The following is a 27,654-nucleotide window of genomic DNA, read 5'->3' on the forward strand; positions in this document are numbered from 1 at the left end:
TGAAGCAGGTGGCCGGTCACCGTGGAAACTTCCTCGCGGGTAGTTGGGCTCTCCCCGCCAGTGAATTCAGAATATAGCAATCCAATCCAAAGATTAGTACACATGAGAGAAAAATTTAGGTCATAATAAAAAATTTAGGTATAGCAAACCAGATAGATATACTATTGGAGATTTTTTTTTTGTTGTTTTTAGTTATCCTTGCAGTTTATAGAGGTAGCGATCCACTCTTACAACTGGAGTTTACAATCACGGGCGTAGCGCGTTAAGTTTGTGTAAAATAGGTCCTGATGCTTCTCAGTGCCGCATGCAGGCAGCACAGTGTGCATATGACGTTGATGCGCGAGCGGGACTTATCCTCCTCCAGGTTCGGTTTGGGATCTGTGGGTGGGGTTGCTGACCCGATCCTTGGATTATACTCAGACATGGACAAGCGAGAATTCATTCACCATGCCGAGGTAGCCCACCACTGATTTTATTCCAGAGTCCAGACTCTCGTTTCCGGCCGGCATCCTACTGTTATCATGTCGAGATCACACAAACCATGGCCACATGCACGCGCGCATGGGTGCTTATCCGATAGGCTATCATCATACTATCGATCTGAGTAGACTCCGTAGGTTAAATATGGCCTGGTCTCAGCAACGCGCTGATTGGCCCTACGCGTCATTAGGTCCACTCCTCTCCGTCTCAGACGCCATGCCAGATTACTGAAACGGAGTGCACGCAAGAGAGCAGGAGGTAGCAGCGTATGCATATGATGCAGACGCACATGGCAATATTCTTTGGAACCCTCGGCCAGCACTGCACTGTGCCTTGGACGGGGTTAAGTTAATTAACTGCTGCTGCTGCTCTCCGTAGGCTAAACAAGGGTCAAACCCCGCCTCGCCTCGCGCCTCGATCCGATCGAGCCGGTAATACGTTTACCTCGCACGTCTACTCATGCTGCATCTCCGACCCCAGCTCGCGGACCGATCCACGATGAACCCTAGCTAGCTAGCTAGCTAGCTATTACAATCCGATCCAGTTGCTGTTACCATTCTCGCGCGCGAGGCAGATCCAAAATCGGCGCTCAAACTCATGGCGGAACCGACGTCATAAATGGCCACCGATCCATCACAAGGCCCACTTGCGATTACATACAGCAGCCATACAGGGATCATGGATCAAGAAAGGCTTCTTTGATCCGGCCGGCCGGCAGCGAGATTCAAGGGCGACCAGTGACCAGTGCCAATGACGAGCCGTGCATGCACGTTCCCTGCTAGTGTGTGAGGAGGGCTGCGGCTGCAGCAGGGGTGATGCGCGAGGAGCTCTCCGCTCTCGATCTCAGCACGTGAGCGTTTGCGACGGCTGCGGCATATATAGAGTAGAGTATTAGGCGACGACCATGGAGCTGGGATAGCCCAGCAAGGCGCTTGATCCAGCAGAGTTCAAGTTGAACCCTGTTTGTTTACGCCGCATCGGGTGCCGTGTCCTCCATCGATCGAGTGAGTGATTGTCCATGCATCCATATGGTGGGTTAAGATAAGGTCCATGGATGGCGGGACGGGATAGGTGATATCTCTACGTGTCGCGTCTCAAGAACACACGCAGCAGGACCCTGTCCGTCCTCTAGTCAGCTCCGTGTGGTTTGTTTTATTAGCTCGTAAAATCACGATCGAACTGCTAGCTGCTAGTGTGATCGTAAACCCAAGCTAAACAAGGTTCAGTCATGTCAGTTGTCTGGAAACGTGTGCGACTTGTGTACGTGTGGGTGGTATCGTTTCAGAGTTACTGACGCTAAGCTGAAAATTATTACTCCGATCCCTTATCCCCCATGGAAATTGAGGGCCGGCGGAAATGGTCAGAGTCAAGCATTCCGTCCCAAAAGACTCGTGCAAGTATCGACCCAGCAGCACGGGTCTCTCATGGCATCATCAATAACTCGACGAAATTAAACCAGATGTCGAAAGGTTATTACTCCATCTCCGTTCTCCGACTAGAAAATTTTCACCCGGCAGCCATTCACCGTCAAGAAAGAAAAAAAAACAGAGGTCGTCATCCGCGTACGACTCGTGCGTATGCACGCATCGCAGGTGTAGCATATGCATGCTGGAAAAAAAACGAGTATATATATACGTGTGTGTATATATATAGAGTATACTTCATGATCGGCTATAGAATAGCTTATTCTATACTTGCTCCCTTCCAAATTATAACTCGTTTTCACTTTTCTAGATGTATAGATATTATTGTGCATCTAGATATGAGATATATCTAAGTGCATATCCAATAGAGATCGTCGATCAAGAATACAATTACCACACCACGCGGCCACACGTGACCTGAGCCGTGGAAAATTCGATTCCAAGATGCGGCCACGGGCCGACACTACACACTAGCTGCAGCCCCCAATGAGCAGCGGTCGTCGCCGGCCGTGATCGCCGAAACTTTGGAAAACGGCTAGGACAGCAAAGAAGTTTGCATCCCCCTACAATAAAGACCCAAGATGAGACGATAAACATACTGAAGCATGAGTGTAATTGTGAAATGGAGGATATGTGGGAGAGTTGAAATTATCACTATATATGGTAGTCAACGGAACCTTGGATAGCAGAAAAGGATATTTAATTTATTGCTAAATGTTGATTCTACAGTGTTATATATACACTCATGCTTGTTGATGTCGTACGGGGCTCCTTCTCCGCCGAAGGGCTGGTGTTTTTTTTTTGTTCTAACAAAAAGAAGGTTACATATATGCACAAGTCAGAGAGTGTTGCAGTAACCTTTTATCCTAATTAGCTGCGTGATTGTGTACGCAGGAGGAATATATTTATGCTGCCTTGAGATCTATTCCAAGTCCATGGTCCACCACAAGGAACGACAGGTTAGCCAGTTTTTGGTTCCAACAACCAGTTGACCTTCAATCATCAAGAGGAAGCAAGCAAGCATAAGGGGCAAAAGGAAAACATGATCAGATCGAAGGTGTAGTTTATTATGGAAGAGAGTATAGTTGAGCATAAAACTAATGCACAAAAAATGCTCTGTGAAATTCTGTGTGGCCCAAGCAAGTTGACTCAAGATTCTGTATGTATGCCTGCCTTGTGTTCAGTTGTTAGTGAGATTAAAAGGACATAAGTACTGAAATGGCTACGGCATTGCAAGACACAGACGATGGCGTGCCATGAGTCAACGCGTTGCAGAGGTCTGAGCAACAAAGACATCGAAGCAAGAATATAGAAGCTGTGGATCACAAAGGCTTAAGGAATTTAATAAAACAAAATGGACACACCTTAATTGGTAAAGTGTTCACGCCTTAATTATATTGGTTTTCTTTCTCTAAGCTATTTGTGGACTTTGCTAGGTTTACATAGAAGCAATCCAGTCGTGGGCATTTCTTAATACAGAAGGCCTGCAATCACAATATTTTCTTATTTCAGAAGGCACTGAAGTATTTCATCAAATATTCAAATGCATGTTGCATTTCTTTGTTATTTTGATGTAGTCTCTGTACAGCTCTATATCTCTTCTCCATCAAATTGTTAACGCTGCATGAACCACTGGGACACACTAAAATATTGTGAGATACAATAAGTCAATAGCTCGAATATAGCCAATTCTCTGATATACAACAACATTGAAAGTTGACATGCAGATGAAATGCTTTTATAAAAATCTGTGCTACATACTAGCCCACAATTTGATCTGTTCTGTCCTAAGATTAATGTGGGAAAAATTAAGGTGGGTGATGACAGCAGCGTCAGTCCTGATCAGAGAAATTCCAAAGAGTTGACCTGGGCTCCATACAATACCAAACCATAGCGTTGGAAGCGCTCCTCGCATCACATGACGGAACCCCCCACTTGACTGGGTATCCTTGTCATTTGGATCACACCACCGTGCACTACACACCCTTCAAACTAATCGTCCATCGCCGTTGCTCGTACATCGCCTTGTTGACTTGTGAAAACCGGATACCCTATGTGTCGCTGACATGTGTGCCCCGAAACAGATAAAAATTGGTAGGCTGTGTGTATGCAGCCATGTATGCCAGGGCTAGCTATTGTTGAATAGGAAATGACATGAGATAATAGGATTGAGAGAGGAGTCTCCTCCTCCTCATTGCCTCTTTAATACGTCTTAGACACCCGGACATTGACTTAGATGCCTCGGGAGAAGCAGCATTAGGATTTAAGACCGTTCCTCCTTTTAGCTGTACAGAGAGACAAAGGTACACAAGCTAACCAGATAGAGGTCAAGAGCATGTCATCCAAGAAGAAGAGGGCGGCGGCGATAGATCTCTCCGTGGAGGCGGAGAGGAGGGAAGAAGAAGACCGCAGCGCCGGCGATCGGCGGGACAAGGATGGCGGGGTGGGCAAGAAAGAAGAACAGTTCAAAGAGCAAGAAGAGGCACCACCCAAAGAGGAAACCGGCGGCGAGGAGAAGGTAGTTGAAGTGGTTGTAGACCAAGGAGGAGACGGCACCAAGGAGGAGATCAAATATAGGACTCAACAAGGAGAGGAGATGGAGGAGGACAAGCAATCTGAAGAAGGTGACGGCGACGACGAGAGCGATGGGGCCGAAAATCGTGCGGACGGCAAGCACGTGGTAGAGGCCTCCGGCGACGGCGACGGGGACGACAACCATACCACCATGGTGCAAGACGAGGTAAGCACAGCTTATCTAGCTGGATGTGGAGTTATTTGGTGCAATCGTTGCTAAGCTTTACAAAGATGTTATTTCCAAAGAATAAAAGTAGTAGTAAATCTGTATGTTCATCTTGTTAATTTCCTCCTGTACATGACATGGGTGGATATTTCTTCAGGTGAGCGCGATGCAAGAGGAGATGGAGAAGATGAAGGAGGAGAACCGGATGCTCCGACGAGTCGTCGACCGGACCGTGCGTGACTACTACGAGCTGCAGATGAAGCTAGCTGCCTACCAGCAGCAACCGGCAGATGAGCCTAAGGTAATAGCAGCAGCTAATAATGATGATCTTATATTTAGCTAGGTTGTTATCCAATTAGCCTACGATTCTACCCCCCATGTTCCAGCTAGCTCTAGCGCTAATCTCGTGCACGCTTTTTATAATTCCTCCACGTGACACACCATAATTACCATGCCAATTTGATCAGCCACACTCAAGCAACCTCCTTGTTATACGAATTCGCGATTTGATTTCTAATTCTCTACGCGCGCGCAGGAGCCCGAGGTGTTCCTCTCCCTCGGCGCCGCCGCCGCCGCGACGACCGGCGGCTTCCCGGAGCCGAAGCGCAAGGAGCAAGCCGCGCGGCGGCCGTCGGTGGGGAGCGATGACACGGACGACGGCAAGGCGGACCTCGGCCTGTCCCTGAGCCTGCGAGCGTCGTCGTCGTACGAGGAGGAGAAGATGGAAGCAGCCCACGACTTTGATGGCGGCGCCTCCGTGGCCGGTGCCGACGGCAAGGCGAAGGGCTACGCGCTGCTGGAGAGCAGCAAGCTCGGTGCACCGGCCGCCGGCGACCTTGCCACGGCCGGGATCACGAGCCAGAGCGTCAACCCCGCCAACCGCAAAACTAGGGTTTCCGTGCGCGTCCGCTGCCAAGGCCCCACTGTAAGACACATGCTACTACACCTGAGACCTGACCAATGCAAGTTCTTGCTAGCTGCTGCAGGAGTTCATGGCCAAACTGATGAGAAATGTATGTGTGCACGTGCAGATGAACGACGGGTGCCAGTGGAGGAAGTACGGGCAGAAGGTCGCCAAGGGCAACCCGTGCCCGAGAGCCTACTACCGGTGCACCGTCGCGCCGGGCTGCCCGGTGCGCAAGCAGGTAACCAAAAATTTTGCCACTTCATCATCAGCGCATGCAATCTCTACTGAACTCCATTGCATGGATTGATTTGTGCTGGCGTCGCACGCGTGCAGGTGCAGCGATGCCTGGAGGACATGTCGATCCTGGTGACCACGTACGAGGGCACGCACAACCACCCGCTCCCCGTCGGCGCCACCGCCATGGCGTCCACGACCTCCGCCGCGGCCACGTTCATGCTGCTCTCCAGCACCAGCTCCTCCTCCTCCATCTCCGAGGCCGCCGGCGGCGGCGGGTCAGCCGCGCCTCCCTACTACCTCAGCCCCTACCTGCTCAACTCCACCTCCCACCACTCCTCCGCTTCGCCGTTGCTGAGCGCGCCGTCGTCAATGCCCAGCGCCGCCCCTGGCTCTGCCAGTGGCATGCAACATCTCAACCTGTTCGGGCATTCGTCCATGCTAGCTCATCAGCAAGCACCACATCTAAAGTACCCGTGGTCGTCATCGGAACCTTCGCACGGCGGCAGTGGCGGTCTGGCAGGGAGCAAGAGGCCGTTTTGGAGCACCGCCGGCGACGAGAAGGCGGCGACATTGCCCGACAATGTAGGCGCGGTCATGTCGGACCCGAATAAGTTCTCGGTGGCGATTGCGGCTGCGATCAATAGCTTCATGGGGAAAGACAGCGGCAAGGACGGGGAGAGCAGCAGCAGCAAGAGTAGTAACAAGTGGGGGGTGGTTGAATCACTTCCACCTCCATGACTGCTAGTCAGTAGTAAGACACGGGGGCTAGCTAATTGTGGAAAGTCAAGGGGTTCATAATTGTTGTGTGTAACAAATCAAGATAGGGGCAGGCAAACACAAATTGGGGAAAAATTTTGGGCCAATTGGTTGTAATCGTTTTTCAGACTTTCTCTTTTGAAACAGATCAATTGCAATTGTTGTTAACTGTAAAATTACAGTATTTGCTCTCTGTTTTTTTTTGGAAGATGTTGCTCTCTGTTATAGCACGCTCATTCAAGACTAGTGTAACAATGTGTGCTTTAACAACATATACACAGCTAGTAGAAACGTGTCTGAAAAAGAGATATAAAATACATAGTGATTTCATATTGCAGATGGGCACACCAAAATTAGAGTTCCCTTAAAAATAATAATCTCAAATTGGTCCTATATAATCAAATTAATCACATATGTTCCCGGTTGTGTTCATCATCTTTTATGATTTTGAGAGGATTATTTTTACCTACTTTATGTAACTGTGTACACCTTGAGTAAATATACATAGTGGATTTCATATTATAGATGTGTACACTAAATTAGAAATCCCTCAAAAATAAGTATCACAAACTAGTCCAGTGGTCTTATATGATCAAATAAATCACATATATAATTCACGACATGTTAGAAAATATAGAGAGAGGACAAGGATCAATAATTACACACACACACACACACACACACACACACACACACACACACATATATATATATATATATATATATATATATATATATATATATATATATATATGTTCTTAGTTGTGTTCATCTTCTTTTATGATTTTGAGAGGATTTCAATTTTTACTGACTTATGTCATAAACCTTGAATACATTCTAACGAAATGTGAGCACTTTGTCCCATGTTGGACTAGAGACAAAGACGATAATACGATTTGAGGTCATGGGGGCATGGCTGACAGATGGTGGGTAAGCCGAGATCGGGAAGGAAAAACACATCAAATGTCCACCTTCAGCCCAATAATTCAGTGGTTCTATTTGATCGCTTATCTTGTATAAGAGCATAGCAATCCAAGAAGTGTTTTGGCAATGTTTTATATCGTGCGATTCATGTGGTTATCATGGCCTCTTGTCATCCAACGTCCTTAATATGTAAAACATATGGTGGATTTGTATCCAACAAGTCAACAAGTTAGGCTTGTATCCTAAGAAAGCCCATAAAAACCATGATTTATTTTAGTTTAAAAGAAAACATTTTTTATTAAAAAAGGCTATGTCTAATTATATGTTTGAGGTTTTTACCATGTATTCCTCATCGTGGTAGATATACTCTGTCAATTCCATAAAGAGTGCAATTTTGGTATAAAAAAGTCCCATAGAAAAGTGAAACCTTAGATGTTGGACCACCAAGATGAGGCTGTGGTAGACTAATTGGCTATTGTTCCTTAATTAACTGCACGTGGTAGATGGATAAGAAAAAAAATGCTAGGCAGTTTGAAAAATCCTACAGTTGTGTTTTTCATGCACCGGAGTCCGGAGGGAGTAGCTGAAAAAAATCATGGACTTCCTTTCTGATTCTACAAAGCCTCAGCTCAAACTGCAATTTACATTCTGTATATTGGCCTCTCGATCAATTAACAAGTACGGAGTATTGATCAAATTCACGGCACGGCGAAGTTTAAAAGGAATCAAGAGGGTGGTGGTGGGGAGAGGCCACCACACGCCAGATCATGTGATCCGCCACCGGCGCCAACACCCTCCTCCCTTCGCAGTTTGGTTCTCCTCCGTAGGGGAGGGAATGGCCGCGTTGTTGTGACGCTGATGCCCCCTCCCAACAAAATTCTCGTCGCGCATGCGCCTGTGCGCCATGCATTCTTTCGGTCCGTCCACCAATGAGCAGGCCCAATCCAACCTTATCCGTCCCCACCGGATTTGATCCAAACCCATCTTTCCTCGCAAGAATCTCGCGGGCTTTTATAGGGATAAAATCCCCAAAAAATCACCAGTGGCCGCCGAACGGAGACCCAAAATTAGGCACGCCCAGGATTAAACCACGAAGAGAGGAGAATATTCTTCCCCTCCAGTTCCGCCTGTACGGTGAATCGCCGCGCGTCCCGTAGAAGGCACCCCCCGACCCCGCCGGTTCCGTCACAGTGTCGTCACCCACCCACCCACACCTCCCCGGCGCTCGCTGCCTGGGCGCGGTGCACGGGCCGAGCTGCCGCCCCTCGCCCCGATTTCCACCACCCCACTCGCTCCTTCAGCGGAGGGATCGGTGCATGGACCGCGCCCACGCGGCTGCCCCACAACTCCCCCACGAGCCGGCGTGATCGCAACGCGAGCACCCCCGCACCACCCCGACGGTTCGCCATAAACGTGGATGCCTCTCTCTCTCTCTCTCTCTCTCTCTAAGCCGGTGGGCCCCACCCTGAAAATCTTTGCATCCATTTCCCAACTCCCCTTTCGTTTATTTTTCTCTCTCTCTCTTTACGCGAGGAAATTGTTGCGCTTTTTAACTCGCGTCCTTCTCTCTGTTCTCCTCTCTCCCCTCTGTTGCGTCCGTCGTCTCCCACTCCGTCGTCACCAGCGCGCGCCCTCCTCGCGCTCGCCGCCGGGATCCGACCCCTCCCGCGCCCACCTCGGCGACTCCGCCCGCTTTCTAGGTACGGACCCCCTGCCTCTGATTCGGCTGCCTCTGGTCTGGTTGCTTGCCTGGTGGCGGTGAATTTGGACTGGCCCTGGAATGCACGGATAAGGTGCTTTCTTTCGCGTTCTGGCTGAGCTTATGGCCGTCGATGGGGGGAAAATCGTCCTGCTTTTGGTGAATTCTGGCTGTTTCATTGGTGATCTTAGTGTTATAATCCTGTTGCGTGCTTGTGTGGTGTCGCAAGAACTCTTTACCCCCAAGGTTGAGATTGTCTAGGGGAAGAAAAGAACTTGCGGAGTGGCCCGTGCCTTAGGCGAACCTTGATTTCGGGTAATTCATGGTGGAATTGTTAGTGGTCGGGGTAGGGATCTCGCGCGAATTGATCCTTTCTATGGAAAATTTGCCTCTCCGGTCCGAATTTAGGCGCTTGCGGTTATGAATTATCCGGTCTTACACCTAATATTATCCATTTCTGATTTATGAAGCAGTAACCTGGCCTGTTTAGTCCGCATAATTCATAATTTGCGTATAGGTTACAGCATATGCCACGAAAACAATGGAGATCCATTTCGTGAGTTCTTTGGTGTGTCAATTGCTAGCCTCATTTTAAGTTTAGATGATCAGTCAAATCTTTTTAAGGTCGTGATTCTTTGCCTGAGGTGCAGGTAAAGAGCTGCTGCTTAGTTTTTTTAGTGCATTGTTGAGTGGATAAGGTGATTTTAGTTACAAGGAAGGGGCATAGTTGGCTTCAAAGTGGTAATTAGTGAACTACGGGTATGGGGCAAACTGTGGCGAACAGGATACTTTGCCAAGGCCCATCCATGTGCTAGCGATCTGTACTGATAATGGGAGGACCAGGAGAAAAGGTAAAACTAAAGAAGCTACCTTTGCTTCAAATTCCTTTCTTGTGTTGGTAACTTGGCATTTCACAAAGGATGGAATCATTGGCTCAAGTGCAGAATCATTTGATTCTCTTTAATTAAAAAGTCATCCTTTGTTGTTTTTCCCTTCTAATCTGGCAGATCTGAGATGAGGCATGAGATGCTCCATGTGAGCGCTAGTTTCCCCTTACTCATATCTGGCTCATGCTTGACTTTTTTATTGTGGAATGTAGATCACATCTAACATGCTCCGTTGATTTAATTAATTTAATGCATATGGTCGATCCAACTGCCTACTTCTTTATCTGCCTACCCGACCAGTTTGGATCCCATAAAGTCTCTGTTACTTCTCTTGCCTTGTTTGCTTTATCCACCATTCTGGATCTGAATTCCTTAGCTGTTCTGGGTGAAAGGCCTTGTAGCGGCAAAGCTGCATTTCACTGGTAATGATGCTAATTGATGTTTCATGTCATTGGCTTTGCCAGATAGAGTCAATTTAGTTTGCATTGTGACTTTTTGAGAAGAATACCATCTTGTGGGAATTGTCTCATTTCTCTGCTTACTTTGTTAAAGTGGAACCTGGTAAATCTGCTTTGGTTATATCAGCAAATGTGCTTCAGTCGACAACTTGTGAGTGCATTAGGTATATACATGTATATTTATTCCTTGCATGATGGCGTCATAGTGTGACAGTTCTCTACCTACTACATTATCTGTGCATAGGTTTGCTCTGTTCTGTTGCGTGGCATATCTTGTATAACGTACATTAAGGAATCTGTGGCACATTCTTACTATGATAGTTTATAAAATCTACTTTTCCCAGCGAAGAATGTAACCATGCCATTTCTGACAGATTTCTGAGAAAATGGCAAGAAGTGCGAGAGCAAGGAGGCATGTAGCTCGTCAGCTCAGGCCCACCCCGTATCCCATTCCTTCAAACCGATGGAAGCCAATGAAAGAATCCAACCAAAAGAAAGCATTGCCGACCTCGCAGAAGATGGACTGGGAAGATGCCAATTGCTCTGTGTGCATGGAATACCCCCACAATGCTGTGCTCATACTCTGTTCATCTCATGATAAGGGCTGCCGCCCTTACATGTGTGGAACTAGCTACCGCCACTCGAATTGCCTGGATCAGTTCAAAAAAGCCTACACCAAGGGGGCATTGCTTCAGGAAGTTCATGCGAATGGTGCTGGCACTAACCTGGATTCAGCCCCATTGACTGCAGGTGAAAAAACTGAGTCCATTGACCTTGCGTGCCCACTGTGCCGTGGCAAGGTGAAAGGTTGGACAGTGGTGGAACCAGCTCGAAGTTATCTCAATGGAAAAAGGAGAACATGCATGCAAGATGGTTGCTCATTTGTAGGGACCTACAAAGAGCTCCGCAAGCATGTCAAGTCAGAACATCCTCTTGCAAAGCCAAGGGAAGTGGACCCCGTCCTTGAGCAGAAGTGGAGATTGCTCGAGATTGAAAGAGAGCGGCAGGATGCACTTAGTACGATCACTGCAACAATGGGGAGGGCTGTTGTTCTTGGTGATTATGTGCTAGACTTGGAGGATGGAGTGGACCTGGAGGATGTAGAAAGTGATGCTGATGTTGACGATGGCCGTGGGACAGAAAACACTCGAAGAATGTTACTATTTATTATGCGCCAAGTTGCTCAACATCATCAAAACCAAAGGCTTCAGAATGCAACCGGTGCATCTGAAAATGCTGAGGACGAGTATGTGGTGAGCAATGGTGCCAATGGAACCACGCCATACTCTTACCCCTTGGAAGGGGAGGATGAGGATGATATGGTCGTGGCCGGAGGTAGAAGCACTGATGTGCTCCGACCAGAGAGGAGGAGGCGGCGGCGCCGCCGGAACCGTGGAAGATTGTTCTTAGGTGCTAATTGAGTACAGGTGGGGTTAACCGCCAGAGGAATACACATGCACAAATGCTTCCCTGGTGCCTGGCATTCATCAATATCGGCCTCAGTTTACTTGTTCATGATTATGTACCATGTAGTTATGTTAACATCAGCTCATTGTTTCTCATCAATGTATGTTATCTCACATTCTTTGTTGAAAAGGAAAACACCGCATCATATTTTGCGGTTTATGTAGCCTCTGTGTTTCTTATCCCCCTGAAATTTAAAGGCTTTTTTTTATTAGGACAAGACTTTGACCAAAGATTACTCTTTTAACACGTTATTCTTGATGCAAAATTATAGCCATAATTGAGTACTTTACAATAGGAATTTAGTAACATCAAACTCGCCAACAAATTCTAAATTTGTTCCCAAAATCTTTCCCAACGAACTGAGTACTATACTGGGACCTCCGGAGATTGAATTCAGTAATTTACCTTTAGCGTGTTCATTTTAGAAATGCGTGGGACTGCCGTACACAGGTAGCAGTCCTACACGAATCAGCATTGACTATCAACTGTTACCTCAATGCAGCGCACTATACTAAGTCACAAATCTACACCAGACTAACTACCAAACGAAACCTTCAACTACCAAACTGCCAGTATGATCCAGAACATACAGAAAAGATCTTATGTTATAAGAAAATTGTCAAAGCTATCAATTACATAGTATTATACAATTAATGGCCTCAACAATAAACATACATTCTCTAACTGATTTTCCCGTGACCTAACATTATAGATTTATTAATGGTCAGCATCATTTTACAACACATGTATAAAAAATAGTTCTATATCTTATTTTTTTTATGAGGGTTCTATATACTTGTTAAGATAGCTCTGGATCAGTGATAGGTGCATGTCCACAGCAGCTCGTCCAGAAAAACCACCCGTCCAAGCATGGGCTCCGAGCTACGGCAGCATCTAAATTAATCAGTATAATTGAGCTGGTGCTGTGCCGTGTCGAAAGTGCTGCTTACGTCAACACCATAGATCACAACATTATCAATGTGGCCAAAACCATGCTGATGCTGCCACACCTTAGGTCATCTCTCATCTCCTGTCGCAGAATCGGTCGTTACTTTCTTCCTAATGATCGTAGGCACGCCATAACACACAGGAGATGCGCCAATCAGAAGTTGAAGCCTGCAAGCACGCCTAGCCTCACTTAGATATGAAGCTATTCGCCTCTGCCTGCAGCTGCAGCTTTTAGTACTATTATTTATTTGTTGCGGCCTCTTCCCTCGTGTGCCTTTTCGTCTTGTTCTGCCATTTTCCTTGGAAGCAATTTTCATGGCTTCAAATTCTTGTGTTAGCTGGCAGCAATTTGAGCAAATGTTGCCGTCTGCAAAATTTTCTTGCAACCATGAATCAAGCAAAGCTTTACTAAACCGATCAATATCCTTGTCTGAAACATCCCAGAGATTTGCAATGATAGCAGGGGAACCAGCGGATAAATATGACAAAGGGGCCCCTCGAGGAGCATAGCTCCCTTTGCAGTGAAGTGTTCCACTGCTACATCCCATAAGAAGAGCAGCTGCACAATTATTTAACTTCTCAATTTCCTTCCCAGAAACATACTGAGTTCCTGCAGCAAGTTTCGGGCTTAGTTAGATCACATAATAGTTATGTTCATACAACCATCCATTATTGTTATTGTCCGTATTCATATAACAGGTTAAGAACAATGTGCGCAAAGAAAAGATATCTGAATAGTAATCACTTATGCTAGCTCATTCATTAGTAGTAGCATACAAACCTGGTCGTCAATGTCATCAGATACTTAAAAAAAATCTTGGCTCTAAGACCACAAGTAGAGTAGTAGCCACTTACGTCTATGCCAGTATGCTACTGCAACTGACAGGTCATATATGCTCCTCACACAAGTATAGTTTACTCCTCACAGAAGATTTTCAAAGAAGGTTGGGCTCAAAGCATTGCAGCCTAAATGAACTTCACCGGTGGCGGTGGCTATGCCAATACTAGATTAGTGATGGAGCCAGGGTTATTGCACACTAAAAAGAACTTGGCTGTGAGCATACGATGCATCAGGCTCTCTACAGGGAAGAAAGTAAATCAATTATAAACATCTTAAGATGAACTATCTGCTACCACTGCAACAAACTGAAGGGATGAAGTTCAAACTACCGGGAGTCTGGGACAATCACCTATGCAAATTACCATTTTTTTTTTGGGGGGGGGGGGGGGGGGGGGGGGGGGGCTGTGTATAGGGCATACCGCTTCCATGTCCAAAATAGAGGAACAGATCATGATTTGTCAAGGCCACAGCTAGCTCTCCAGCCTCTGGAGGAGGATCCCCAGCCTTTCCCTGCATACCATCATTGCATTGTCCATATTAAATAATGGCAAAACATGAATACACCCTCTAACATGCAAACAAAATGGAAATTGTAACCTTGACATAGTCAAAGAGTTTGTTGCCTATGAATATACACACTAAAGCTGCTTCTGTGTCTATATTTGATATATCCTTCCATTTTTTAATTGGCATTTCGCTACCACAGGTGCCTTCCAAGTTCCAATGGCCAAAATATCTCTTCACCAAATGTATGGATGAGTGGGGTTGCTCCAAGAAGTGCTTATGATTTGGTCACTGGTCACCATCTACACTACTACACCTAGCCATCAAGTCCAGCTCCTTTTGTGAAAATACTTCAGATGTCCATACCCTCAGCATGAGGCTGGTACCATAGGCTGCATGTCATTTCTTCTACTTCCTGCTATCATCAAGGTCTTCGGTAGACAATGACTTTTCACTCACTGCTAACAGTCACCGACTGCATAGAGTGCCAAACTTTCGAAACCAATGGCATGTGAAGAATAAAAACATACTAATTGATGGATTATGCAGACTAGATTTATTCATTACCATATAATAGATTTTGTAGAGCACAATCCTTATGATTAAATTCAAACAAAAGTAGAGTTAAACTGGCAATATAGCAATGTGCAAGTGATGCCCAACGCTACCAGTAAAGCATATTTTTAACAAACTTATGTATAGAATGAAAAGGAAAAGGGTGGAACAACCGAACAACCACTTTTATATTCCATACACACATGTAATATATTCAAACTTTTATTTGAACAGAGTACTATATTTCAAACTTAATCCAAGCATCTGGTTAAGGCAATTTTACCTTCCAGTCATAGTTTCTGAACAACTGATCAAATTCTTCTTGTGTGCTGCTCAGGTCACCACTTGGATTCAATAGATAAAAAGTATTGAAAGGGTCAATGACAGGAAAAGGAGGCGCCATGACACTGCCATCTTTGCGGAGGTTATTACTTCGAGATAGTGCTAAAAAGATGCTAGTCATTGATGGCATACGATATATCTCTTGATTCCTTAATACAGGCAAGTTCTCCCAAGGAAGCATCTGTAGTTGATAATTAGAGCAGGAGAGGTCAGTGAATATATATGAATGTACTCCCTCCGTTCCAAATTATAGGTCGTTTTGGCTTTCCTAGATGCATAGATATTATTATGCATCTAGACATAGGGTATATCTAAGTGCATAACAAAGTCTATGAATCTAATAAAGTCAAAGCGACCTATAATTTGGAACGGAGGGAGTAGTATGCATCATAAAACTTGCGAAGACTACTATTGGCATAATACTGCAGATAAGCAGCACAACAAATTTCAGGAGCACAACTCATCTTTTCTAACACTTAGTAACAAAGGAAGCAATAAGTTGAAGCACTGCCAATACGAGGTGGTTGGCCAGCAGCACAGGTGCTAAGATCATGACTAGGAGTTTACTATGCAAGATATAGCCATTATAACAGACCTTTTTCTCCCAACATTTAGTTATTTACAGAAGATGATAGCAAGTTAACAAAAAAAAGGGAAATGTAACCTGAACAAGTCAGGCTACCGACAGAAGATGATAACAAAATTAAAGATATTCACCCCTGCTGGAAAATAAGTTGTTGAGCAACAACTCTATCTAGAGTTTTAGACTTACAGTGCAGACTAAAAAGCCTTAAAAAATGTAAGCTTATTAAATCACATAGCAAATAGCGAACAGTGAAGCTATCTTGTTGCTCACCTGTACATTGATATCAAGAACTAAAATGATGGGATCTCTATCAACTGGCTTAGGCAGTTCATTCGCTGCATTTTTAATAGTATATGTGAGTGCTTCCAAAGCTTCATCCTCAATCTGGCAAGAGAAGCCTCTAAGTCTATCTTTCCCACAGCAACCTCCCCTTCCAAAGTAACCTTTATACAAAACAAGTTGATAAACACATTCTTGCACTTCATCCACCGACACAGCACCACCAAGGATAGCCTTGATGAGTGTTGGATTAGCTTTAAAGTCAACTTCTGACAATGCTGCCTCCATGTGTTGATCAGATAATTGGTGGCCCAAGAGAAGGCATTTCCAGGGTCCAAACCAAGATTCTTCCATGTCTCTGTTCAAAAGTATGAAAATGATATCAGAATAAAGAAGCATTAAGGCAAATTCCTATTTTGACTCCATATTCGAACTATAACTAAACTAATAAGTTTAACATGAACTTACTTCAGCATGTTATCAAGGCAGTTGTTGAGCTTCATTCTATGTGACCACCACCTAACGTGATCTGCGTGTACATCATTTATAGTGAGGGTAGCACTAGAGAGGGATACAAAATTCTCGTCAAGTATTTTTTTGAAAGTTGGAGCCACATAGTCTGTAATTGCATAGCCCCAAGGGCACTGCCACTTCTTATCTAAAACTCCTATTGGATTGCCCAAATCTTTGATGGAAGAATCTTCAGATTGTGATCCTGTTAAAAAACGAAGACCCAAGATTTAGTTACAGTACTGTATGAAATCACAGACTCAAGTATTTAATCTACACACCACCTGAAATAGCATCCACCGGAAGAAGCATTGTAGTAGGTTCGCCTGTTGAGTCAAACCTTGAAAGCAACATCCAAGCAGGAAAATAGGAAGGGTCGAGAACAAATTTCGCAATGACATTCGCATAATCACCTCCAAGCATACTAACACAGACAACTGGTACATCTGGCAGTTTTTGGAAGAATTCAGTTATGTGTTTCTCGATATATTCTATGTCCATTGATGGATACCTGATAAGAAATTTAGGCTTTACTATACATTTACAAATGCAATACGATGAAGAGTTCAGCTGCTATTTAAAATTTTGAACCTGAGACTTTTTGAAACATCCCCATCCATCCCACTTCTGAAATCTGCAAGGGTACTCTGAAAGTAAAAAAAAACTACAGACAATTAAATAATATTGGAATATGGCAGTTGTATAATATGGCTATGAACTTGCTATGGTACAGACCTTCTGAACCTTTTCCCTGGGAAATGCTTGTAAGTTAGCAAGGTAATGGCAATTGAGATAAGTTCCCACAGAAATCTGATGGAAGTATGCTGCCCAATGATTCAAAGTGAGAGATCCTTGAGAGCACAAAGGCCATTGGATCGAGGAATCTCTTGTTGACAGCAAGAATATGCATGCAATTAACTTGCAAACCTGCGACAGGCGATTTGGATTTCAACACAGGATGAACTACCAGTAAAGCAAGCATATAGCCAATGGTTGAACAAAATGATAACCTGACTATACCGGGTGTCTTAGAAACAACAGAATAAATACATATTCACTAAGCATTACAAGATTAAATGACATCACAAACCTCCTGAAAAAGCGAGGGACTTTCTCTGGATAGAACGAAAGCTTTGAGCAACCAGGGAACGACGTCAGACAATTTTACATTGAATAAGCTGCAGCAGACGTCCCTGCAGAAAGTGATGATGAAATTAAATTGAGCAAGTGACATAAAACTGCTACAACCAGGATGCCATATATGCATTTGGTGCATAATAAACACTAGATGAAACAAACCTTGACTGTTCAGAAAGGGAGCCTTTTAGCAAAAAGAAGCTCATACTGCGTAGTATTTCTGCACGCTCGAAAGGAAGAAAATCGCCAGTACTCCCATCCACGATTAGTCCAACTAGATGAGGCTCATATGTCCTATAACAATCCTGTGGAAGGGATCTGAAGTACAGCAGAGATATGCACCGCCAATATATACTATGAACCTCATGATCCACATAACCTCCCCTGTGAGATCCCAAGGCTCTAGCTGCAAAAAAGGGGAAAATGTAGCTGAATCAACCACATGGATGAATTAAGTAACTTGACTAATACTCCCTCTGCTCAGGAATGCTTGGCGTTCCCAACCAGTGGGTTTAGCTTGCTGCTAAAGTGCTAATGCAAACCTCCGGTTATTACATTTCCCGACCGGAGAGAGTAACCAGCAAGTAACTCAATTATAGAAAATTGATCAAACTTCTTAAGCAGTGCCATAACTCATAATCACAAGGTCCAGTAAGTTTTGCAGTATCACTAGGTCGCCAGTTGATATCTATAGCAGGATGGAAGGCTATTACAACACAAGCATAGATTAACTTGGTATTTCCGTTATCTTGTAGGCACAATATAATTATATATCCCTGCTTGTAAAGGACTGTTATGGTAGTGGGACCGGCTCTAGGCCTGGGCCCACTGTACTGTAGCGCGTGAACAGTACCACGGGATAGGGATTAGTTTGTTAGGATATGATTTGGTTAGCTATTTGGATAAGATTTGTTAGTAAGCGCCTGGTCTACAAAGGCAGCCAAGGAGTTCTAGTTTAGGCAAGCAAGAACCCTAAAGTAGTCAGAGCCTCCTGAGGGAGGGGGACGAATAGGTTCTTCGTGCTATCCCTAGTTATTCCATATCAAGGACTTTATAGAGTTCAAGTAAAGTGACGTTGTTCTGTGTGTGTGTGTGCGCGCGCTGGGTCTCTGTATGGCTCTTTTCTCTTCTATTAATACAACGATACACAGTTCTCCTGCGTGTTCAAGAAAAAAAATCTTAGCAATCATTCATAGAGGGCGAGCTGCATATCATACTGACTATCTGAAATATACACAATGGTGTGACGAACTAACCAAGATTTTCCCAGCAATATTTTGGCGTCCGTTGCAGTTTCTCTTATTATTAAATTAGCCAATACCCTACTCAAGCAAATCATAGTAGCTCGCCAACCTGAAAACACATGCCACTGCAGTACTCGATTTGGGTATCTTAAGCACCTATAACTAACTTTTGTGCAAATCCAACATATCATTTAGCAGATTAAACTGAAAGTGCAAAAGCAATTTAAATCCATTTTAAAACAGTGGATTTAACATCTTCCAGACAAAATAGTTCAACCTCAAGAGGACAGTGTAAAGCATACCATAACTATTTTACCAAACGTGTTTTTAGTATTAGAAAAAAGACCGGTATGAACCATAAGCTGCAAATGAGCATCATTTACATAATATATAACGGAACATAAGCTACGAGCCTTTCATCTTTACTCAAATTAATAACAGGGTGAACGCAAAAGGCAAAACACATAAATCAATCTGATCAATGAGAGTTGAGATACACCTAATATTCAACATAACAGTTCTTATGAGTTCATGCAAACCTTTATCCTTTAAATCTAATGTCAAGCCAATGATTGCATGTCTCAATCGTCAAGCACAGCTGCACAGAACACAAAAACATTAACTAAAAGAAAATACCTTTTTTCAACAGAAGTGGCACAAGCTGGCGCCGGCGAACACAGTCCAATCTGAACTGCAAAATATTCCGAATGCACCCAGATTTGAGAGATTTAACCAAAAGGCACTTCCAACAACCAAACATATTGCATAGGTCATCTTTGCTGTGGTCGATGCCATCAGGAAAAGCTTCACCACAAACCAAAGCATCTTTAGGCAATTCATCACTCCAAGATGTGCCATTTTTACTATTAAGCTCGGTTGAAGCCTTTGCACCTTTCAAATGTGCATTTCGCTTGCTAGAGCGAATTATAGTCTTTGCATGAGTCTCCACAATATGTTCCTTGGCTAAACGTGATGAATTTCTGGATGTCCTCTTAGCTTTAACATCTAATGGTGGACTAGCTTCAGCATTCCTCAAGTTTTTTCTTAGAGCTTTTAATTTTGTGGACTCATTGCAGTGATGAACAGATGCTTGTCTCAACAGTACACAAACACTACACGGAGGTAGCACACCATCCTTTGAAGTTAGAAATTCTTTCCCCTGATTACAAGCCTCATGCTTGATTGGTATAATACAATCTTTGTTGCACACAGGACAGCCAGTTTTACAGCTATCAGAGGACCCAGTACAAAATTTCAAGTCAGTGCTGTTCCATTTATTTATTGCAGATTGGTACTTGCCTAAAGCACTAGACAGTTCCTTTTTTCCAGACTGTTCCTGGCAATCTTTTTCAAAGAGACTCCAAGAGAGATCACCATCTTGCATGTCAACTGATATCTCCATAGTCAACTTGCATGGCTTACATGAAATAATTGCATCATTTTCCACAAGAAGATCTCGGGCATATTTAAGCTCACTATCTGCTTCATCACATAGATATCGCTTACGGTATAGTTGACCTGAACAAAATACAAGAAGTGTGAGACAACAGGGACAGATGAACAGAAAAACAATGAAAGAATTACAGATACCTAGCAATGATGTAAAAGCAATACAGAAAACTGATAACCCATGAAAATCTGATATCTCTTTTCCAGTCCGTAACAGAATTTCCGCTTCAGTGCCATTGCCAATCAATTCGTGCATCATAGCAACCTGCAAACATGACTTAGTGAACATTATGCTACTGCCTGTGGCTGTGGTACGAACGTACGATACAACTCAGCTCACCATTCAATTCGCTCCAGTAATATACTAGTAACTCACTAATTATCTCCCTAATCTTTGCATGTGTGGAAATTACATTATGCTACACCTATTACCGTACCTGTAAAGTGCTCTCAAGATAGCATCTAAGTACGTTCCATGGAGTAAGGAAAGAATCTCTCGCGCTGGTTGATCTGCTGCAATCTGGCCAAATTTCAGCTATGGCTGGTCCCCACGCTTCAAGAGAAACTAAGTCCTGCCCGCAATGTTGGCTTTTCGTATTTGCAGACACCCCCGAATTGAGTTTGAACTTCCTTTTTAGGAGCTTTTTGCGCAAATCGAGAGCTTCTTTTCCATGTGAAAAGGCCTGTAACAACAAAACATTGGATGTATTTAATTACACGAAAGCTAGAGTATTGACCAACAACGCAATCTAAAAACCATTAATATACACAGAAGACTTTGTAACGATGTTTCACAGACTAAAATAAGCAAATTTAACTGTTCATTGCGAGAAAGAATGGTCACCTGGAAAAGTAGTCCACATGAAAGAAGTCTTTCGGACAAATCATAGTATAAATAGCCAGCTAGAAAGGTTGATTGGTCATTTGAAGTATCCTGCAAAATGCAACACAATAATTGAGAAAGAAAATAAGAGATTGTGGTTAGTAATTTGATGAGGTGCAACTAATATAACTTACTTCAGAAACCAGAGACAAGGCAACTTCTCTAACTTCATCAACACCCGCATCAAAACTGAACTGCCTTCCAAAGGAATGTTCACATGATTGAGGAATAAACAAGTCACTATGCAACATCCTCTGAAGAAACATAAAAAATGAAGGATGGTCTCCTTCAAAACATTTTCTCCAAAATTCAGTTTGGTGGCAATCTACACCAAGATGCTCTGCAATATAAATAAATTGCTCATCCAGTGGGAGATGACAGCATGCATGGCTAAGGCGCCCATTGGTGAACAGCAAGGACATTAACTTTTCAAGGGGTAGGTTTTCTTGCTTCCATATCATTATCATAACTTCGCACAGCTTAAATTGAAGCTCAAAACAGCCCTGAGATGGTAGAGTAAATATACATGATTATCTTGCAAAACGAAAGCAACTGAATCTCACCCAACTTAATAAACTGAAGATATCATGGCCTTACCTTCATAGATAGCAAATCAACCAGAGAACAAAGAAGTGGTACAATAGTTCTTGATGGCTGTTGCAAGACCATACCAGGATCAGAATGATGAAATGATTCCACTCGGGACCACAAGCTAAGTGCTCTCCTAGCATTTTCAAATATTACCTATTCAAAGTCACAACAATTACACTAATCATAATTAGGTAAAGCATAACCATGATCTACTAAACAAATAGGTGTGTATGCTGGTAAAGCTTATGTGCTTACTAAACATGGCTAGCTAGTATTTGAAGTGATTACCTCTCCACCAAGATTGCCTTCCTGAGCACAATGTGCATACAAGCAGTGTGCAATAGCCAATTGGTTGGTCACAATAGCATCGCCACGAGATAAATCCTGTGAGATGTTTTTATGGTTTGATGAACAAATATTAATCTATATCACCCTTTCTTTGAAAATAACAAAAGCCAATATCGGATTCAAACTCACCAGTAATGATATTGCTTCAGATAAAGTATCAAGGCAGCTACTTATGTTTTGCACTCCACGGGCACGAAGTGCACCTGCCTTTCTAACAAGGACCCTTGACCTCTCCCGAAAACATTCTTTTGAACAGTAAATTTCATCCAGAAGAATATTTATGACCCTCATTTGCATTTCGGCAGAGAATACTGAGCCTCGGGCTTCCATTAATCCATATGCTAACGACTCCTTCAGAAGACAGAGTTTGCCCTAAGTAGTTAGCTCCAAAAACAGAACACTACAGATACCTCGATTTTAATGAAACAAAATAAAATACGGTACCTGCTCTACAATCAAGCCTATCAATTCCTTTGGCAACGGAGACGGACAGCCTAAAAGAGAGTTATAGAGAAGTGGAGCACTATCCACACCTTTATTATTCTCAAAATCTTTGCATGTGGTCTATAATTTGAAAAATAAAAAATGAAGTTACATTAAAAGGAGTGTTGTAAAGAGCAGAATTATTTTTAGTAAGTACCTTAACCCACAACTTGATCAGTATCAAAGAGCTATTGAAGTATTCAGAAACGGTGCCATAAGCCAACAATTTAGACAAGCTCTTCACAACAATCTCACGTGTGTTTTTTGATCCACATCTATGTAGAGTGTTAACCATCTTCTCAATCCTGGCAAATCCATCCAAAACAATATCGTTCAATGTATCCTTGGGCAAATCCTCAATAATTCCGTTTCCTTCTGTCCTTGATGACAGTGTACAGTAAGAAAGCTCGACATATGCCCATATTGTTTGGCAGCATAATTCTAGAGCTTTCAGTGCCTGAAGCAATGACAATGGTATTCAACTTCCATGGTAACTTAGAAGAGTACCTTGGCCCGAAAATAGAAGCTTAGAAGGTTACCTCTTTAAAATGCCCAGTATTATGAAGTGTCACTCCAATGTTGCCAAGTGAAGATATCAAGAATTTCAGCTCCTCAAGCATTAACCATTTACTTGAAATGGCACGATTGATGGAGTCCAGGCTCTTCTGGACTATGCAACCAAAAGGTGTTAGTAGGTGATAAGGATGGTGACAAAAAGTTAATAACAGCAAGCAATTCAACAGCCATTTTCAACAACTAGCATCCAAATATAACAAAGCAGGTACTCATCAGTCATCACTATATCTAAATATAAGAAAATGATAATTCTTGACATATTCACATCAAGCTCTAGCCAGGAATATTATAATTGCACAAGGCACAATGGCAATCTTAATGGTCTATCCGGCTCTAGAGTACCTGAACATCTTTGTTGGTGATAAAGGAAACTTTAATCACTAAAACAAGGACTCTCAGTAAGGTTCGACGCTGTTCATGCAGTCTCTCGTTGTCTCCTTCGGACATTTTTGTGCAGCTGCTACAGCACAAAACACTTTGTGAAATCAAGAATCATTGTCTGTTCCAATAACAATATGGCCATAAATAATGCAGTAAGCATTGATCCATAAATGTTCTCGCGTTTCACTGATTACAACGCCAACACCTATGGTCTTATGGACCTACCTATAAGCTGCAAAGCTGGAATCGATGAACCGATGCAGTGCTGTCAAGACATAGTCCATGTTTCCAGAATAATGGATTGCTTCTCCATCAGAGAAGCTCTTCCACACTGCATTTACTTGCTGCAATAATACCTTGCAAACAAACTCCAAAGCATCCAAGTATGCCATTGAAGATGTTTTATCATTTGACCGAGGTGCCGTTGTGACCATTGCTTTGTCTAAAGCTTGTAGGTACTTTTGATTGTTGAGAATATCCACTGACAAAGATGGATGCACTTCACTTTCTCCTTGCTGGGTGCTAAAGTATAATCCAGTCGCATAAAGAAGAAGCACTGAGGCAGTAGAAGAGGAAACCTATATGTTGCATGAAATTACATTAATCAAAACAAGTGTGGCACTGACACATGCTTAATGAGAATCCAATGCATGAAAGACAGTACAGCATGTACCTCAGAGAAATAATCGCCTTGTTTATAAAGTAGTTCTGAAGTGCCAAGACATAAATCCCTATTGCCAGAAAGAATGCACCGAGTAAAATATGCCACAAATAGCATAAGCTCATCTACAGCTTTCGGTAAGTCAGCCTGAAAAGGGGTTACAGTACATTACAAGTTTACTGCAGGTACTGAGGTCTTGATAATAAAAGACCCACTAACGCATTCTTTATATATTTATGGTAAAAGGCTCATTAGCTTATTACTGCGATAGGATGAAGAGTAGGCATTATGAAGTTGGTGGTCGATTCAGTACAAACAATATATGAGATGCATAATTGTAAAAGCACACCAGAGATCTAACACAAATTACTTAATTTTGTGTGAGTACAATGGCTTATCTTATCAGAAATCCAAAATCACAAACAAGATGGAATGGCAAAGGGAACAAACATTACTTAAACACACCCTATGTACATGACTGGCAAATCAAGTCTCAAAATTAAAAATAAGTACTAGATTCCAACAGTAAGGTCAAATATAGTGATATTTTGAACAAGGTCATCCAACAAGTAAACAGGGAACTCTAATCTCATGTATACTAGCAAAATTTCCCATGAGTTGCAAGTTGCGACGGCACAACAAATCATAAAATTACATGTGCATACATAGTTTGTGTGAAATTAGAGGGAATAAAGATGCAAAACATGTAGATAATTACTGCAATGTGGATATGAAATGCGATAGTAAGTTCCTAATAATCAGAATTGGGGGCATGGGTGGGTAAAAAACACAAAGTATAGCGGCAGAGTGGTGGTGATGGCAGATACACCACTACCAGCTTCAATGTTTAGGTAGTAGATAAAAGATAAGATTGTGAGAAAATAGAGCTTCTTAAGATTGTCTGTAAAATGCGGATAGATAGAGGCCTAGTTCAAATTTTTTTTCTTATTACAAAACATCCGCACATCTCCGAACTGCTGAATCACACTTACATACAAAATCTTGAAACTTATGACCAACACATCTAGCTTTGTGCAAGCATTATGCCACTTCTGTTTAAACTTTGGAAATTCATTGCGTGTTATTTTTGTTTTTACAATTCACCTCTTACACTGTTAAATTAAGCGCCATGTAATACACTTCTGAAGTTTGGTGAAATTCAACCCTTTTCATCCAGGTGGATTTTAGATGTTATGTAATGATATGAATACATAACCTACACAAACTTTGTCATATTATGAGGAAAAATATCTTTACGTGCAACATGTGCACAGCCAATCTATATTATTAATTAAAAGATGTACATTAGTATTAGCACGGAAGAATCAGGATCTGAATTTGAACCTTTGTAAGGAACAGAAGGCTCCACTGAAATTTATATTTTTATACTGTGCCCAGGTTTTCATTCTTTTGTATGTCATCTTTATCAGTTGCACCACAAGTTTACCAGGTTTGACTAATATTGATCCAGGAATAGCCTCTAAATGATATCAGTAACTGCACAACATAAAACAGATTCACAGTAGCATGACGAAAGGAATCATGGGATTACCTTTACACGTACAACAGAATCAGTGACTTCTTTTAACACATGGAGCAAAAGCTCTGTGCTCCCTCCCCAACTCAAATCTACGGAAGAGCAAATCTTGCGAGCAATCTGCAGCCAGTAAAAAACAGTATCATAATGAATCAGCCAGCCAAGACTCCTATTTGGAGAGGAGCGATAGGCAATAAATTTCATAATGATTCATACTGCTGGCAAACGCTCAATCATTTGCGCCTTCACACACTCTTCTATCATAGAACCACAGAATCTATGCACCAGATCAGTTCTGAAGGTTGAAGATTCAGCAACCAAGAAAAAGGTGCACCGGGTTAGTGCATTCACAAGCAGAATGAGATATTTTCTGCGGACGTCATCAGCCAGTATCCTGCACACAAACATGAACAAGCCCACTCAGTATCTCTCTTATTTAATGAATTCCAAAGCAAGGTTAGCATTCTCACAGAAGCCATGGCTGTAGCTGCTGAACCAGACTGAGAACCCGTTCGTATGGGGCAGCTTCCTTCACCTTGTCCTTGCTGGCACAATTAGCAAGGCAGACGGTGAGCTCTACCGCGAGGGTGGTGACTTCAGGGTCCCTGCCAGCGTCCCCAGCACTGCCAGGGTCCGGAAGGAGGGCGGGAGCAACGCTTGCAGCGCCTCGTCGTGACTTCGTGCTCGTGGTAGGTGGAGAGAGCGAAGAGCAGAGAGCATCGAGGGCAGCAGCCGCCTCCGCATTGGCGCGACCGAGGTGGCCGCGCGACTCAAGGAAGCAGACAAAGCGGCCCCGCTGGAGAAGCACGGAGTAGGGCTTCCCCGCGAGGCAGGGTGATATGGCCTCGAGGCAGTCCAAGAGGAGGCCGTAGGTCTCGAGGAGTTCGTCGGGGGCCCCGCCACCCGCATCGCCCGAGCCAGGACTCGCGCGGACGAGCGGCGGGAGGAGCTGGAGCGCGCGGGCGATGAATGGGAGGAATCGCTTCGCGAGGGAGCGGAGGGTAGCCGCGTCGGGCGGCGGCGGCGGCTGCTTGGTTTGCTTCGTCGCCCTCCTCGGCGGCGGCTTGGGGTTAGGGTTTGCGGTGGGCAGGTAGGGGGTGAAGGGCTGAAGGTAGGCGGCGAACCGGGAGTGGAGGCCGGCGTGGGAGGACGGGGACGAGAGGGCGGCGAGGAGGTCGGCGGCGGCGGCCTCCATTGCCATCTGTGGAGGTGAGCGGAGGAGCCGAGTGGGGAAATTTTGCGGCCGTGTTTTGGGGATTTTGGGGGTGGGAATGGGCGGGAAAAGGGGAAGGGGTTTCGGCCTTTCGGGAGACGCCGAGACGAAGGCTGGGAGCCGTTGGGGAGTGTTCGATTCGATCAGAACACTAGTTCAGATCCGTCTGAAGTCTGAACTAGGGAGAGTGACGACGGCACTGACGGGAGAATGAGGCGTCCCGAGCAAGATTGAGAGATGGGCTTATTGGTATAGAATTCGGTGGGCTTTTAAGTGGGTTTTGGCAGGAATCCGATAATTGGGCTTTTCCTCCTGTGATTTAAATGTGGGCCGGAGTATTTTAGAACTCCAGATTTATTTTTTTATGCAGCTTGGTACCTCCCTAAAGTGCGGGATTTTCATAGCAGTTTAGCAGGAATTATATTATAGTGATCAATTGGATTCTAGCATGGTTCATGAAAAACAGCCGTTTCAAATGGGGCCTTACTGGCTGGAAAAAGTTCCACTTAGGACATGAACTCCCAGATCATCCACCGCATTCAAATGGGCTAAAAGTCGCAAAGAACAGTTTTCCTTCCATCTTGCAACCTGAAAGTCATTGATCAGA

General features: G+C 43.8%; 3 protein-coding genes across 6 annotated transcripts; 2 read left to right on the forward strand and 1 right to left on the reverse strand.

Annotated features, from left to right (window-relative positions):
• The first annotated feature begins 4,121 nt into the window (after positions 1-4,121).
• Positions 4,122-6,683, forward strand: LOC101777359 (probable WRKY transcription factor 9). Its single transcript, XM_022825839.1, has 5 exons — positions 4,122-4,644; positions 4,802-4,945; positions 5,180-5,569; positions 5,676-5,789; positions 5,885-6,683. The coding sequence occupies exons 1-5, from the start codon at positions 4,240-4,242 to the stop codon at positions 6,524-6,526; spliced, it is 1,695 nt and encodes a 564-aa protein (XP_022681574.1). The 5' UTR covers positions 4,122-4,239; the 3' UTR covers positions 6,527-6,683.
• Positions 6,684-8,981: 2,298 nt separating this feature from the next.
• Positions 8,982-12,158, forward strand: LOC101753982. Of its 2 annotated transcripts, XM_022829633.1 has the most exons (3): positions 8,982-9,079; positions 9,117-9,168; positions 10,887-12,158. In XM_022829633.1, exon 3 carries the CDS (start codon positions 10,899-10,901, stop codon positions 11,931-11,933), a length of 1,035 nt encoding a protein of 344 aa, XP_022685368.1. In that variant the 5' UTR covers positions 8,982-9,079; positions 9,117-9,168; positions 10,887-10,898; the 3' UTR covers positions 11,934-12,158. The 2 variants fall into 2 exon arrangements, with proteins under 2 accessions (XP_022685368.1, XP_022685366.1); XM_022829631.1 differs by lacking the exons at positions 8,982-9,079; positions 9,117-9,168 and adding an exon at positions 9,177-10,018.
• A 408-nt stretch (positions 12,159-12,566) lies between these two features.
• LOC101777770 (separase) lies at positions 12,567-27,165 on the reverse strand. 3 transcript variants are annotated; one of them, XM_022829114.1, is made up of 27 exons: positions 26,305-27,161; positions 26,051-26,228; positions 25,850-25,954; positions 24,310-24,444; positions 23,862-24,214; positions 23,598-23,712; positions 23,219-23,344; positions 22,837-23,136; positions 22,641-22,760; positions 22,326-22,547; positions 22,137-22,232; positions 21,855-21,911; positions 21,392-21,760; positions 21,219-21,308; positions 20,812-21,057; positions 20,516-20,639; positions 19,562-20,443; positions 17,844-18,087; positions 17,635-17,737; positions 17,280-17,471; positions 17,136-17,191; positions 16,829-17,055; positions 16,503-16,749; positions 16,026-16,392; positions 15,111-15,350; positions 14,188-14,278; positions 12,567-13,537 (listed from the first exon to the last, which is right to left on the reverse strand). In XM_022829114.1, the coding sequence occupies exons 1-27, from the start codon at positions 27,033-27,035 to the stop codon at positions 12,996-12,998; spliced, it is 6,558 nt and encodes a 2,185-aa protein (XP_022684849.1). In that variant the 5' UTR covers positions 27,036-27,161; the 3' UTR covers positions 12,567-12,995. The 3 variants fall into 3 exon arrangements, with proteins under 3 accessions (XP_022684849.1, XP_004955230.1, XP_022684851.1); XM_004955173.2 differs by having other exon boundaries at positions 21,855-22,001; XM_022829116.1 differs by lacking the exon at positions 12,567-13,537 and adding an exon at positions 13,545-14,006 and having other exon boundaries at positions 21,855-22,001; positions 26,305-27,165.
• Between the last annotated feature and the right edge of the window lie 489 nt (positions 27,166-27,654).

Source organism: Setaria italica, chromosome I, assembly GCF_000263155.2.
Source record: "Setaria italica strain Yugu1 chromosome I, Setaria_italica_v2.0, whole genome shotgun sequence".
In the NCBI taxonomy this organism is placed as follows: domain Eukaryota; kingdom Viridiplantae; phylum Streptophyta; class Magnoliopsida; order Poales; family Poaceae; genus Setaria; species Setaria italica.